Source organism: Maniola jurtina, chromosome 20 (assembly GCF_905333055.1).
Source record: "Maniola jurtina chromosome 20, ilManJurt1.1, whole genome shotgun sequence".
NCBI lineage: Eukaryota > Metazoa > Arthropoda > Insecta > Lepidoptera > Nymphalidae > Maniola > Maniola jurtina.
In genome coordinates, this window is record NC_060048.1 from 5,505,794 (window position 1) to 5,522,365 (window position 16,572).

At 36.2% G+C, this 16,572-nt stretch overlaps 3 protein-coding genes across 6 annotated transcripts in view; 1 reads left to right on the forward strand and 2 right to left on the reverse strand.

The window, feature by feature from the left end:
- Positions 1-22: 22 nt before the first annotated feature.
- LOC123875473 (negative elongation factor B) lies at positions 23-1,987 on the reverse strand. The gene has a single exon (XM_045921318.1). It carries the CDS (start codon positions 1,879-1,881, stop codon positions 115-117), a length of 1,767 nt encoding a protein of 588 aa, XP_045777274.1. The 5' UTR covers positions 1,882-1,987; the 3' UTR covers positions 23-114.
- Positions 1,988-2,487: 500 nt separating this feature from the next.
- On the forward strand, positions 2,488-10,284 carry LOC123875476 (CWF19-like protein 1). Its single transcript, XM_045921320.1, has 11 exons — positions 2,488-2,736; positions 2,825-2,985; positions 3,635-3,733; positions 4,305-4,528; positions 5,137-5,252; positions 6,104-6,323; positions 7,170-7,284; positions 7,887-8,038; positions 8,710-8,886; positions 9,287-9,447; positions 9,891-10,284. Exons 1-11 carry the CDS (start codon positions 2,717-2,719, stop codon positions 10,051-10,053), a joined length of 1,608 nt encoding a protein of 535 aa, XP_045777276.1. The 5' UTR covers positions 2,488-2,716; the 3' UTR covers positions 10,054-10,284.
- Positions 10,285-14,716: 4,432 nt separating this feature from the next.
- The window catches only part of LOC123875464 (Down syndrome cell adhesion molecule-like protein Dscam2), a 227,211-nt gene continuing 225,355 nt past the window's right edge, over positions 14,717-16,572 (reverse strand). For 3 of the 4 annotated variants that reach the window (XM_045921300.1, XM_045921302.1, XM_045921299.1), the window contains exon 38: positions 14,717-16,548. In XM_045921300.1, coding sequence (XP_045777256.1) covers positions 16,395-16,548 — 154 coding nt within the window. In that variant the 3' untranslated portion in view covers positions 14,717-16,394. The remainder of the gene's footprint in view (positions 16,549-16,572) is intronic. The other variant, XM_045921301.1, reaches the window with a different exon arrangement.

Consider the following 16,572-nt stretch of genomic DNA (forward strand, 5'->3'; position numbering starts at 1 on the left):
AAAAAAAAAACTAAACAGGAAGTTGAAAACTAAGAACTCTTTTGCTATAATTTAATAGTCAACTATGAATATTAAAGTATGTGTTGAATATAGTTGTGTAATTGAATTTTAAAACTAAATAATGTGATAAGGTGCAGGAGTTGGGACACTCATCAACGGAGAGTCCAAATATTCCATCTCACTAGTGCTCGCAACTGGTTCCACCTGTGTATGCATTTTCAGCTGCAGAGATTCATATAACTTATGCACAGACTCATTGTGCTGAGCCCCAGGCTGTAAAGCCTTCATCAAAGTCTGTATTCTTGTCTCTGGCAACTTGGGATGTATGTACCATAAAAGCTTTAGTAAATGCCTGGTTACATTGTCCCTTGCAAGCCCAGCAAAGAAGAATTCATCAAATAAAACAGTACTGAAGTCTTCCCCTTGAAATTCATCAGGTAATTGTATCAGTAAAGCGACAATTGCATGTAAGAATGGATCCTCGTAAGCTCTACCATCTTTACAGCTGCCTAAAATACTCAAGATCCTTAATATGGCTCCTCTGTCTCGTAGTTTGGCTGCATGAAGTGTGTAATACATAGCTAGGACACCACATACTGAGCTCTCTCGCATGTAAGCTTCGCAAGCATCTGGAGGTGGACCAGAATGCTCTATTGTTGTGATAGCAGACTCTCTTTCATCAGGTGGTAATTTGTTATGCAATGCCCGTACCTGGTCATCGACCATTAAAGACATTAAGGCTGGTAAATACTTTGTGACCACTTGACTATCAAGCTTTGGCTCTTTGAAATCTTGAGAATCAATAATTTCCCAAGCACTCAAACCGAGTGCTAACATTCTCAATAAAAGAATCAAAATTGTATTATCTCTGGGAAGCCCCTCTGTGTTAATTAAATGTTGCAGTATCTTTATCGCTGAAGTAGCCAAGAAGTTAACTGCATATGGATCACACAAGGTCATAGAGAGATCACCCAGTACTTGCTCCTGTCCTTTCTTAATACTATCCAAGAAACCTTGAAGTTCTCTAGATCTTTTAATGTCCACATTTCTTTCTCTAATGCATGCGTCTAAGCACCACGTGAACTTGTGACATGGATCAACAGATATTATATCCTGTACTTCAGCATCATGTAGGGCCATGAGAAGTTCAGCTCTCAGAGTACAATAATGAACATTTCTAGTTCTGAGGAACAGTGTACGGAGAAATTGAAGAACCATATCGTACAGTTTTATGCTGGTGCCCACCATATGTGCTAGCTTCTGTACAACTGCCCCTTGTCTTCTCACTTTTGGTGAAGGAGAGAAAAAAAGATTATTTAAATTTTCATGATCAAATAATACGTTCTCTTTCTCTCTAATGTATTGACTCAGCAGTGGGGACACTTCATCACCAAATAAGGACTGATTATCCTGCCAGATTTGTCTCTTTACCTCTGTATCTGTATCATTGTACAAATCTCTATCACGAACAAGTACTCTTAAATATTTATCATCAATGTGCGGCGTGTTCTTTAGAATACTCATAATAATTGGTCTGATAGCCTTCACTTTGACCACAGGGAAGCTTTTGGAGAGTAGCTCCTTGAGTTTTTTCTCGTGTTCCTTTTTATCCTTAGTGCCCATTTCGTTAATGTGTGATATGAGCTTATCTCGTAATTCTTCCAATACGGATGTATGAAAATCTAGCCGACGGACACCGTGCAGATCGAGTAACGGCAGCATGGGTCTCAATGAAGGAAGCAGGATACCGTTCTCGAGTTGAAACTCTTCGATTGCTTTTAGCGGATCGGTGCAACTTGTTAGAGCATCTCGCAGAAAAGTTTGTCCGGGTACTCCAACATCTTCTAAACCAGTACCAGGTAACTTACTGGCTGATCCCATAATGTAATATTTTGAGCAATTTTTAGTATATTAAAATGATTTTAAAACGAAAGATACAATCAATCCTCCATGATCAACAAACAAAACCACAGACAAAACCACCGAGACAAAACGAGATCTGTGAACGAGATGTCAAATGTCAAAAAAATGCAGATTACAGACATAAAATATGTCATCATGCCACAGACAGTCATCATCAAAGTCATGTTTATAGTACCTACTTAGACACGTCTTACCATATAGCCACGCGGGTAGCATTGTAAGTGCGTCAAATATTGTGATTTGAAGCGGCGGCGCGCAGCAGCGCAAAAAATTATTGATTGGTGATTAATTTTATCCATATTTTTTCCACATCGATCGATTTGTATTTTTGAACAGCCAATGTCGTGAATTTTAGTCTCAACCACCCTATGGCCAAATTAAAAAATAATATTACAGATGCTGGCAACATTCATTCTAAAATGTGTCAATGTGTGTCAGTCACTGTTGGTCACTGTCATGTCAAGTAGGGATGTAACTCAGTTCTTAAAAACATCGATGTTCCCACGATCAACATTCATCAAAACATCGATGTTAACATCGATTTTTATGAATGACTGATGACACATCGAGGTTTAACGATCATCAATGTATCGGATGTATGGTATCGTTGACATCCCTAATAAAAATAATAGAGCTTTATTTCTTGGGGAAAAATTAAATTAATAAGTTTATTTATTATATTTAGTTTATTTTGAAAACCTAAAACAACTGTGTATATCTAATTACAAAATTATTCTCTAATATTATGTGATTTGTTTTGCGGTTTCTAGCTGGCATCTTCCTGAAATAAGAAATGGCAGAGAAGCAGAAGACGTAAGTTCAAATGAAATAATAAATTACATTCTTTATTTAATTGATTAAATAAGAGGTTTTTAATGGGCTTCTTATTATTTTCTTTCAGACTTGTATGTGGTGATGTAAATGGAAATTTCAATACTTTGTTTTCCCGCGTCGAATCCATAGTCAAGAAGTCAGGAACATTTGAAGTTCTGTTATGTGTGGGGAACTTTTTTGGCGCAGATAATTCGCAACTAGACGCCTACCGAATGGGAACAAGAAAAGGTGGGTATCCTTGTTTATGTTATAAAACACAAAAGTAGAGATATTGGATGATAAAAAGAGCTAAAGCTAAAGGATGACTAGGAAGGGGATGAGTACTGTGCTCTCCTATAGCATGCGCAGCAAGGATTCACTGATGAACTAATAGCATGGTGACAGATAACCCTGCCAGTATGTCCCACTTTGTATCACCAAATAGATTGATAAATTACCTATATGTAATATGTTATAGGTTCTTAATCTGAGTTCATTTTTAGATACATGTCATTCAACATCATTAACCCATCACTAGCTCACTAGTAAGCTCGGGTATCCCCTCAATGAGAAGGCTTTGGCCTTGGTCAACCAAACTGGGGGTATGTGAGTGTCCAAATGGGGATTGGCTACAGGAACACTGGAGAACTCTCAGGCATGCAGGTTTCCTCACAATGTTTTCCTTCACTGTTAATACAAGTAATACTAGCTGCTCTAACTGCTTCAAATGTGCACAGCCCTTTAAAAAGCTAGAGGGGTGTGCCCAAGATTGAATCTTGGACCCCTGAGAAGGTGGCCTACATCTTAACCGCTAGGCTATCAACACTTCTATGACATCTACAAGTGCTGGTTATAGTTGCATAGAATTTCAAAGTATAAATATTAATATTTTTTACAGTGCCAGTTACAACATACGTTTTTGGTCCATCTAGTCCTGAGCACGTCCAATATTATTGTGAGGAAGGAGCAGAAATTGTTCCTAATGTTATCTATATGGGTAAGATTTTTTACTTTAATTGTTTATTAGTTGTCTTTGTCCACCCAATTTAATTGAACTCTTTGATTTTTGGGCATAAAAAGTAGCCTATGTCTTTCTCTGTGACTGTGGTATCTGTACCAAATTCCATCAATATTGGTCAAACAGGTGGGCCATGAAAAGCTAGCAGACAGACAGAAACACTTTTGCATTTATAATATTAGTATGGATAGAGTAGCACTTGGCTGCAATCAAACCCAATGGCAAGTGATGCAGCTTAAAGTGGTGTGGAAGTGGACAGATATTACCCGTGCACATTAACATGGCACCTGGCTCGAACACAATCCCTCCTCCCACTTCCCCGCGCGATGCCCCGCTCTCGCCGTGCCGCTACTGGTCTCGTACGGCGCGGCGGCACGGCGAGAGCGGGACATCGCGCTTGGAAGTGGGAGGAGGGTTGTTTTCGAGCCAGGTGCCATGTTAATGCGCACAGGTAATATTTATGATAATTTTACTAAAAATAATTTAACCCATTACCAGGGTTGAGGTAGGTTACTTTTAAATTTTTGAATTAGATATTAAACTTTTTCAGGAAAGAGAGGCATTTTCACCACTAGTTCCGAGCTTAAAATAGCTTATTTGACTGGCTTGTCAAGAAGAGAACTTGGCAAAGACATACCAATGTGTACATTTGAGCCAAGTGACTGCAGTGCAGTTAGGGACGCCTGTTTCAGAGGGCAGAGTGAGTTCAGGGGAGTTGATATACTGATAACAACTTTGTGGCCTTCGGGAATACAGCAGGATGACTTGCAGAAGGTTTGTATAGAATAGAAGAGAATAGATTTTTATTCAAATAAACTTTTACAAGTGCTTTTGAATCTTCAAATGATTTACCACTGGTTCGGAATGCCGTTCCTACCGAGAAGAACCAGCAAGAAACTCGGCGGTTGCTCTTTTCAATTGTTCAATTTACAATAATATTCCATACTATACAAGCAATTGCAGCCCCGCGCATTGCTGGAGCGAGTCAAATCCATGCTTTTTTATCATTTACATAATCTTGAATGAATGAATGAGATATACTTTTTTACACCATCATAAAAAGAAAGACATGTCTTTTTAAGTAGAATAAACAATAAAAATAGAAGTGCAATTAGCGGCCTTATTGCTTTGAAGCTACGAACGCTAAATTGCTTGGTGGCACTGCTTTGCCGGTAAGGTAGACACTAGGCACGGCCAAAGCCTCCCACCAGACTAGGTCAGGCACACTTTGGACAGTATTATCCAAATTGTCTATGTCAGGAATCAAACCCGGGACTTCCTACTTATAGACCACAGCGCTCACCATGGCGTCAGGAAGGTCGTCAAAAGTATAATACCCAAATCAAATATATTATTTAATACAAGATTCATTATTATTTCAGGCAGATGTTGAACCTGACTGTCTATCAGACCTGATAGCATGGCTTTCCATTCACATTAAGCCAAGGTATCATTTTGTTCCATCAGCAGAGAAGTACTATGAAAGACAGCCATACAGGTAATTTTTATAATCCATACTTAATATTATAAATGTGAAAGTGTGTCTGTCTGTCCGTCTGTGTGCTAGGCTTTCACCGATTTTGACCAAATTTGGTACAGAGATAGCTTGCATCTTGTGGAAGGATATTATGCTACTTGTGGTCCCAGAAAATCACAGTTCCTACGGGATGAAAAAAAAAGACTTAAATTCACGTGGACGAAGATGTGTGCATCATCTATGTGGTACATTAGCTTGCATTCTGGAGATGGACATAGACTATTCCAGAAAATCAGAGTTCCAATTCGATTTTTAAAAAGCTAAATTAATGCAGGCTTCATCTATTAAATAATACATATTGTATAACCATATACCAGACGCTCTTAGGTCTGAAAAAATGCCGCAAAGTTACTTAAAACTGTGATTATATTGTTCACTGAAATCATACTACAAACTATTTTGACCATTAAAAACAGTATTAATTTCAGTAAAGATTTTGTGTCTTTATAATTGAACTAGCGACCCGCCCCGGCTTCGCACGGGTGGACACTACCACGAAAAATCCTATCTATTTTCCGGGATAAAATATAGCCTATACGGATTCGGAAGAATCCCTCTAAGTAATGGTAAAAGAAATTTTGAAATCGGTCCAGTAGTTTTTGAGCCTATTCAATACAAACATACAAAAATACAAAGGTTTCCTCTTTATAATATTATAGTATAGATGGATGGGATATACTTTTATTGAACACCACAAAATTAATACAGATTATAATATACATATTTAGTTTTGATTTATCCGGCAAATAAATAAAGACTTATCTTTTCATCCCAATAAATAATTCTAGTAATAATTTAATTTAATCAATCAGGAATCAAAGCGTACATCAAGATTACAAAGAATGTGCCACAAGATTCTTTGCACTAGCTCCAGTGGGTAACAAAAACAAAGAGAAATGGATATACGCGTGTTCTCTACAACCCATCTCCAAGATGCGGATGACGGACCTATTGCAGAGTACGACTGATGAGACTCCCTGTCCGTATGACCCTGATATGTTGAAGCAGCATCAGCCAGGAAAAGTGGTCAAGGTAATCATACTAATCCTACTTCCTACTTAATAATATATAGCCTCAATAGCTCAACGGTTGAAGAGCGCACTGAATTCCGAAAAGTTGGCGGTTCAAACCCCACTATTGTCGTACCCACTCCTGGCACAAGCTTTACGCTTAATTGGTGGGGAAAGGGGACTATTAGTCATGATTAGCATGGCTAATATTTAAAAAAAAATTATAATCGCGGAAGTTTGTATGTATGGATGGAAGTTTGTTACTCTTTCACACAAAAACTTCTGGACGGATTTGGCTGAAATTTCGAATGGAGATAGATTATACCCTGGACTAACACGTAGGCTACTTTTTATCCCGGAAAATCAATGGAATTACTTTTTATCCCAAAGGATTTTTAAAAACATATCCACGGGAATGAGGTTGTGGGCATCAGCTAGTAATATTATAAACGCGCAAGTGTGTCTGTCTGTCTATTTGTCTATTAGATTTTAGTTATGAATTTTGAACTTATCATCATCATCTCATCGCAGGCTCACTACAGAGCACGGGTCTCACAGAATTTTGAATGAAATACTCAAAATTTTAGTGTTACTCTACTTTAAACATGATGCTTGAGACTGTCACCTAGAGTTACGAGGTTTGACATTCTAAATTAAATTAAATTTGTATGTCCTTTTCTTATTACATTGGTAAGAAAAGAATGCGAATAGGTACTCTATTTAGTTATGATCAGAATCAGTACCAAGTACAGAATAAAAAGGCTGTTCTAACAGATAATCTCTAATCACAACTTAACCAAAATTATTTTTAATTTTATTTCACTGAAGGTGTAGGTTATAACTATTTTTTCCCTTTAAATCCTTTTAGGTTACTGGCAATGGGCAGTTCTTTTTCAATATGGATGCTGGAGATGATGACCATGGAAAAAGGAAAAGAAAATCCGGGGATAATCCTGAACGAAAAAGGAAGGAATTTGATCCAGGTTTGATCATAAGTGTAGCAATTTTCTAATGTATCTATATTTTTTGCCATACCCTTACAGGGTTTCATGTGTAATTTACCTACATGTGAAATGCAAAATAAAGAAAATAAACAAAAAAATACTAAATATTTACATTTTGAACATTTAAAAAAAACATAATTTGATAATACCATGTCTTTTTTTATTTTTTTATTTTATTTAATAGTTGTTTTAATTCGTTTTGAATCTATGTTATTATTGTTTTCTCACATTTATGTTAGCAAGTCAAAGGCAAAGAAAGCAAGTTAATGTTGCGTTGTCATCCAGTTCCAACTATGTTAAAAATTTAAGCCTCTAGCTCATCGAGAAGTTAGTTTAAAATCAATTGCAATATGTCTAGCTCGATATATCGCTCTACAATCGATTGCAATATGTGTGTCGAACAGATAAACAAACAGACTGACGAGAAAGTGAGTTAATAAAAACGTGTTAAAAGTTCCTGAACGTAAATTACCTTTATATTATTTAAGGATCAATTTTTTATGGAATAGTGGTAGTATAATTTTTATATCAAAGGACCGTATGTGGCATTCTAGACGCTTCCATAATAGTTTTATTTTCAGATACATGTTGGTTCTGTCTATCGTCGCCTTCGGTGGAAAAGCACTTGGTGATTTGTGTGGGTACCCACTGTTATTTAGCGTTACCCAAGGGACCTCTAACGCCGTACCACGTGCTTATATTGCCTATTGCGCATCATCAGAGTGTTACCAAGGTATGTGTGTAATCCATACTAATATTATGAATGCGAAAGTGTGTCTATCTCTCTCACCACACATAGTCCATCCATTTAACCAGTTATGACGAAATTTAGAACAGAGATGTTTTTTTTCCCCTCTCATCTGGTTTTACACTGATAAGCCAATGTCAAGTTTGTAGTTATTTACAAGTGAGGGAAACTATATGTATAAGTGAGGTACAAGTATGGACTTCGTCTGTGCCGGCGCCCGCCGACATACGCGCGGCGCGTCTTTAGAGCGCTTCCCAGTCAGTTCCACCACCAATAAACACCAGCAGAACACAAAAACCGGCCAATTTTCACAAAAAAACACTCCAAAAAGTCACAACGCGCGCCAGCAAACGCCACCACAAACGAAGTCCGAGATGATTTTTCTTGAAGATTTTTGTTTAAACTGAAAAAATTAAAGACTTATCTGAAGCAGTAAATAGCGTTGCGGTGTTTTGCGGTTCTCTTGGTCCGGGAGGCTTCGGCTGTGGTTACCACCAGCTCATAAGCTGAGACGTGCCGCCAAGCGATTTAAGTGTATAAACCAGGCCTAAAACTTTAATACCTACTTCCAGTTAAATCTACTTTTTTTATTATCGTCAGTTCACAGATGCTTATTATTAAATAGAAAAAAAAAAACATTCAAAATATGTTTCTAGGCACCTGATGAAGTAAATAAGGAAATAAAAAGATTCAAAGAGGTGTTGAAAAAGTTTTACTCTTCAATGGACAAACTGGTAGTATTCTTCGAGAGGAACTACCGCACATCGCATATGCAGATACAGTGTGTGCCTGTCCCTAAGGCGTGCAATGAGCAGATATTGGAGGTTTTTCAGGTAATGCTTTAGATTTACTTACCTTTATTGTTTTATCAGTAGTGTAGAGGCGAAAAGCGAAGTGATATTAAATAAGGAAAGTATAGTACCTTCCTGAGGATCCGGTGTGGTGGCGCTTTTTAGGGAAGGCCTATGTCCAACAGTGGACATCCACAGGCTGATGATGATAATGATAGTACCTACTTTTTCTAAAAAATGATGTAAAATGTATCCTGACTCGTTTGTGATTGGTTGATCACTCAAAATGGTTAACGCCCACTGTTTTTGTTTTATCTTTGTCATTTGTATGGTATTACATAACAGAGAGAGCCTTCAAAGAGAGAGCAACATCCGAGTGACGACTGCCAATAAGTTTGAATCCTACTGTAGTAAATAATATTTAAAAAAAACGCCTTTTCAGGACGAAGCAGGTATAAATAGTATCCAAATGGAAGTGTTGCCTCCCTACACGGAGATATCACAAGTGACGTTGCCCGGCGCGCCTTACTTCCACGCGGAATTACCTTCCGGCGAACAGATATACGCTAAGACGGGCAAATACTTCCCGCTACAGTTTGGCAGGTAAGTGCCCATAAAATCTATAAAGAAGGGGTTGAATAAAATAAAGGGGTTATAAGTAAATAATCATCAGATAAGAAAACAGGAAACAATCCAGGAGCGATCCAGATTAATAATGCAACCAGATCAATAATGCAGTCCAAATCAATATCATATAGCAAGTCCAAGTCCTGATGTGGTCGATATCCAATCCACTCGCACGAAATGTTTTTGCTCAATGTTTCTGATACGAACCGCTAAGTTGTGGAATGCCCTTCCGGAATCCGTGTTTCCTGCCACGTATAACCTAAATACCTTCAATGCATAGGCATGTAGGTAAGCGCGCTCCATCTTAGGCTGCATTATATAACACTTGACTTAAAGGTACCCATATTAAAATTGGAGAGGAAAACTGATGCTAGAAGGCATCAAGGAGTTTTATAAATTTATTTCCGGTTATATTTCAGAGATGTACTATCAAGCCCGCCGATACTCAACTGCGAAGACAAAGCGGACTGGAAGCAGTGTTTGCTCAGCCGGGAAGAGGAGGATTCGCACGTCGCGGCGTTCCGGAAGAACTTCCGCCCCTTCGACTTCACGGCTGATGACAGTGACAGTGACAGTGACTGAGTGAGTGACACGAACATTGCCTATTCTGCCGTGTAGTCCGTATACCACTGTTCATGACAGTTAGGGAACTTCTAACAAAACATTGAGGCTTTGACGTTATAGGCAGGTGTCAAATGTCAAACTTTTGACACAGGTAGCTCTGAAGTAGCCCTATTTTTTAACCCCCGACACAAAAAAGAGGGGTGTTATAAGTTTGGCGTGTGTATCTGTGTGTCTGTGTATCTGTCTGTGGCACCGTAGCGCCTAAACTAATGAACCGATTTTAATTTAGTTTTTTTTGTTTGAAAGCTGGCCTGATCGAGAGTATTCTTAGCTATAATCCGAGAAAATCGGTTCAGCCGTTTGAAAGTTATCAGCTCTTTTCTAGTTACTGTAACCTTCACTTGTCGGGGGTGTTATAAATTTTTAATTTACACTTGTTTTTATTTTACATCACTATAGCCTAATATTTGTCATGTCGTCGATTCAGGATCAAACCGAGAGTTCCCTCACTCTGTTGTACAGATAGTGATAGTAAAATTATATGATTAGGGACAATTGCTTTTATGTAGTTATTTTAAAAGTATGCATAATGCAATGTGTGTAATATGTATTATGATACAAGTGAGTAAAGTTGACAGTTACAGTACAAGTCATAATTTTGTACAAAACTTGTGGTGTGATTATACAATTAAATTAATTTAGGCGATAATACGTGGCATTAATCTGGCTTTTGTCGTTAATTAATGTATTAATTTAATTAGGCCATATTAGGTGGCTTTTGTCGATGTGACTACAATAGTAACTTTTCTGACCGTTTACTCGCCAGCAAACTACTGTGCAGTTTGGCAAGATATTGTATTTGTTTTTGCATTTTATTAATTAAAATAAAATTAAATCGCAATTTTTGTAATATTAATCTAATTTAGGTGAAATCAGGATTACTCCTTCGGCTTTTGTCGTTGTAATCCCAATCAGCTTCGGGCTTTATTTCCTCAGGATCGTTATTGACATTTAGCAATTCAGCCGCGATAGGTGTGTAATACAAAGCTTATTTATTTGATAGTAAAATAATCGCAGAATATTTTAGTGATGACCAATCGCGATCGAAATGCTAAAATATGTCAAAAGATATCGAAATCTGATCCCTGATGGACCCGAGTTTTGGCACAAATTAGGCTTACTTTAAATTATTGTCAATTTAATTTAACTAAATATATAAAGAAATAAATATTTTTTTATTAATTTGTTTATAATTAGATAATTATTTTAAAAATATAAGACATTTCAAAATGTAAAATAAAACAACAAACTCAATTAAATGAATTTTTATTTTCGTTCACATCATACTGTTTCCTAATAACTCATTTGGTTTTTATAAAAACATATCTGTAACAACATGATTAACTAACTTCTTAATCTATGTACGTGTATCAATGTATAATTAACATAACATTAAAAATGATATGGTACATTGACTAGATCGGAAATGATGAAATTCGTGAGGATGCGACATGGATTTGTTTTTAAATTTGTGTCTAGACGTGCGAATTTTCGTTGTAGTCCTTAATATACGACACAAAGGAATATGAGCTCGGAAGTTAACTAGTTACGTTCACATTGGTGCTCACTCGGAAATCTTTAAACTAATAACGCGACAGATCCGAAATTGCCAGCCTATTTCGCATAGAATATTAGGAAAAAGGGTGGTACCTACTGAACTGGTAATATACTCTATCCGCGGATATAAGTTAATATAGTGCTCTCTCTGTCACGTAATTCACATACAAAATATAGAGACAAAAAACTCAGTGGGCGTCAACCATTGTCATTCACCAATTAATCACAAACATGTTCTCAAAAAACGTTCGAAAAGGTTTTCAAAAAACATTTGAAATTCAATTCGGGAATGTTTTCAAAAAACATTCGAAATTCAATTAGAAAACGTGGTTTTGTTTGTGATTGGTTGGTGCCTCAAAATGGTTAGCGCCCACTGAAATTTTGTCTCTATCAATATGGGATTACGTAAAAGAGAGAGCACTATATTAACTTCTTTTCGTAGATAGATTTTGTCTCTCTCGTCTGGCTTTGCAAAGATTAGCCAATGTCAAGTTTGTAGTTATTTGTAACAAGTTAGTTAAACTATACAAGTATGGACCCTGTCTGTACCGGCGCTCGCTGACACACGCACGGCACCCCCTTAGAGCGCTTTAAAGTCAGTATTAACACAAAAAAACACTCCAAAAAGGCAGAGCACGCCCGCCAGCTAACACCAACACAGACGAAGTCCGTGGATAGATTTTGTATAACCGAATTAGAATTTTTGTCTATGCACCACTTTTTGTCTTATATCAATCTACTTCTTAATGAATATTAATTGTCAATGATGCGACGCGATATTTATCTTGGTGTGGCTGACGAAATACCTACTGTTGCTGACATTGAAAAGTTGCTTGTTCGCTTGTTCCCTAAATGATTAAAGGAATGCAAAAATCATTTGTGTGGTTGTGATTTTTTTTCGACTAAAGCTGTTTAAGACGAAACATAGTATCTTTAAATAGGGCGATTGTCACTTGAAATAATAAACTGTTGATATTTGAGATATTATAACCATTGAGCTGTTATAACCTTCTTCCTACTTATAAGTATGTAACCGTTTTAAGATTTATAGTAAAAACTAAATATGACTAATGTATACAAAATCTGGCCTGTCAAATGCAATAAGCACGTAAAATAAGTGAACGTAACTTGTGTTTTGTGCGTTTGTGGTCGAACTTCTTATTTAATTAACTAAGGCAAGGTCCAGACAATCAATAAAATATCGCAACACTATCGTTACAACAATATTTATCGTTATTGCGCAGTTGTCGGGATATTTTATGACCGTCCAGGCCTTGTCTATGATTTGATATAATCTGCAACATTTCGCTTGGAAAACCTTAAAGATTATTCCCCATATCCATGACCTTTTACCGAGATAAATTATTTAATCTTTGAACTAAATTACATTTGCTAAAACTACTAAATGATTAACTTCGATTAACTAGCATTAGGTATTTGTGACTAGATTATATATAAAATAGATCTCAATTAAATATAGGGCAGTCTTCGTTGGAATTACGAAAGAGAGTCAACGGAAACGATTGTAAATTATATAAAAAAACACGCAATCCCACATAAAAAACGTGTCGTACCGTATAAAACGTATGCAACACCCAATCTAGAACTACGCGGTAAAGTGACAGTGGTATTTCGTAGTGGGCATAAGAGGCGAAGAAACCGCACTGTACTATAACTGTCATATAGTTTTGTGTTGAGAAACTGTTGTGTTGTGTTGGCTGATTGACTAAAATTGACCGATTGATCGTTTTTTTATTGAGTACTGCCACTTTTTATTTAACAAAGTTCCTCCTTGAAGCAGTTATGTTCTGGCTTTGGATGTATAGACGAGTTTAGGTCTTTTACTCAAACAATATTGTATACAATATTCGTTCTCGAATGTGAGGATTCATTCGAAATCTGTCAACGTTGTCCAGAGGAGCTCGAACTCGTGGTAAGCCTACAGATTGCAGCAATATTCGAAGACGTGATTCTCTTTTTCTGCAACGGCTATATATTTCGTTTTTATGCTTTTTTTATTAGGTATGTCCTTTACTTGTACAATATGTACGCGTCTTTTTTCTGCGTTTACGGATTTCGTCTCTAGTGCACGTTCAGAAATACCAATCCACTGTACAATATTATAAAGTTAACTTTCTGCCGTATTCACCAAACTATAGGTAAGTGTATTGTCTTGTGTTACTGTTAATGAGGATTGTATATTCTAACACTGTTACTTTACATCCTTATTGTAGGTTAAGAGCTGATATATAGAATAAGGTATGTTATTCAACAGTACTTAAGATTCCAAATTCCATAACACTTACGTTAAAATTTAGTCTAATTCATTGAAAAATTGAATCTTAAGTAAAGTATTTGATTTAAGAGGAGCGTGTGGAGAATTTATAGGTGTGATATTTCTAGATAGTAAATAAATTACGGGTGAAAAATTCATCCCCTTTTAAAAACGCGTTTATATTATGCACACGTAATCAATGCAATTTTTTCACTGGAATGGTTATAACCAGATTTTCTTTTAATATTTTAATACAATGTAGAACGTAGATATTTCTGTAACTTCACATTGACGTTAAAATAAAAATATTTAAACGATTTTAATCAAGTAATTATTATGTTATAAATTTTTAAAACGACAGAGAAATTGTAAAAAACGATTAAAACACGTTAAAATACTTTCATTCACACATTAAGAATTATTATTTAGTTTAGGTATGTGGAAAATGTGAGAAAAACATTTTTTCATATTTTTTTTATACATTTGATCGATATTATATCTACGTTTAAATAAGTAAGGTATTTTAAAATTTACCATTTACATATTATTATGTCTTAAGGTTATTATTTATAGACAGCGATAAGATTTTTTATCTCCCAATGAAAACGACCAGTTTCCATAAACTTTACAACAATGAAACAATCCATATAGACTGAGAGCTGATAAACGATTCCTTCAAGCTTTTTACCGCTACAAATTTTTCTTAAAACCTTTTTCTTAGTAATTAATCATCATGATCAACCCATTTCCGCCCCACTACTGAGTACGGGTCTCCTCTCAGAATAGTAATTAATATCGCGTGGATATTATTGTTGTGAGCGTATTTAAAGGGGTGGATAAGAATTGGATTTGCACAGCCCGATCGCTGATGATGATGATGATGTAGATGCAATTTAGACCGGTATGGGACGCTGAGAAGAAATCGTCCACCAGCTCTTAGACCAATAATTAAATATGTGATACAACTCTGGAATCGTATCCGTAACTAGTTTTACGACTTTGGTCAATAAGGCATTAAGTATAAACTTTTAAAATATAAATTTACTTTTAATTATTGTTCTCCTTAATTTTACATTTGATATTCAATACACATTTATTACAACAATATTTACAAAACGTCGCCATTAGAGCCTTTGACAGTTTTTTTGAAATACATATTCATTAATAAATAGCTGGGTTTTTACTAAGCCCAGCAGCAACGTGGGGCATTGCTTTACCTGGTAGCGCGGTTGGTATGGACGCGCCTCGACCGAGGCAAATTCGCATGCCTCTCTCGAGGCAGAGGTTCACATCAACTGATCTGCCAAACAAAGCATAGCATCGCGATATTGCCGCGCTTAGTAAGCACCCTGCTTATTATCATTGTTATATTATAACATCGCATTAACGTATTCATAAAGTTCTTTATATATCTCGGAGTTTTGAGTACAGAGTACAAAATGATTATTGTTATACGTGGCACTAATAGTCCAAGAGACGATCGTAAGAAATCTACACATGCATATCAAGTGATATATAGAAATATATTATGTGTTATTATCAATCGCGAAGCATATCAATTTATAAAATCAATATTGTATTGCTAATTAATAATATACTAATTCGTGTATAATTCAGTTGCATACATTGTTAACCCAGTGGCAGTATTACTACACCGGTAACAGAAAGTTAGCTAGATGAACCTTTCGATACATAGATTTTTGACAACCGTCTCGCGGTGTGAGTAATTGTTTTACTATAACTATCTATCTACAGTATATTTACATGCCTAGAAATATTGAGTTATTTTGGCAAGAATTTTTGTGAGGCCAATCTGTTTACATAGAAGTTCAAAGTATAGTTCGTATAAATAAATCTAATCACCATTTCCTTGTCAAAATTTGATCGCAAATAGGTAAATAGGAACAGCTTTTAACATTATATCAAATGGAACTTGTAAACTGAAAATTGACCCCACAATTGAATCACAAAGGTTGAATACATCATCAGTAAAATCAGACTAGAATTGTTTCGAAGTATGATCACAATTTTCGTTATTAAGTATGTATCCTCAATACTTTCGGCTTAGATTCCAAGTACATTTTGGACTAATTCCTCAAATTTTGAACGAGACCAGCAGTAAGAATACATTAGGTACGTAAGCATAAGAAAAGAAAAATACGCTACATTTTTTTTCGATAAGTAACTTAAAAATACTGATATTATTGTATTATAAAATAACTCATACTAAAAATTTATAATAGAAATTTAAACCACTGAGCAAAACTTTCTCAATACTAAAAATCGTAAAAAATATAGCGTATCTAGAACGTACATAAATTCTTATTTTGCAAACACTTTTCGCCAATACCATTCGCCAAAAATGCATAAAAGTTACACGTATTTTTCGAAATGACGTTGGTAAGACGAGGTTTGGCATACATTGCGTGTTGCGTTTCCGTGATATGGGGTTTACCTTAGGGGTGTTTCACACGTTAATCTGGAAGGCTTCGCGTGTCATCTTGGGGTCGCTGGCGAGCGCGTGCGCGCGCTTGCGGCGCGGGTGCCCCTCGCACTCGGTGTCGTCTGAAAACCGCGACGGAGGGTGGATGTGCTCGGTGTACGACGGGTAGTTCGATATACTGGATCGAGAAATATTTTGCTAC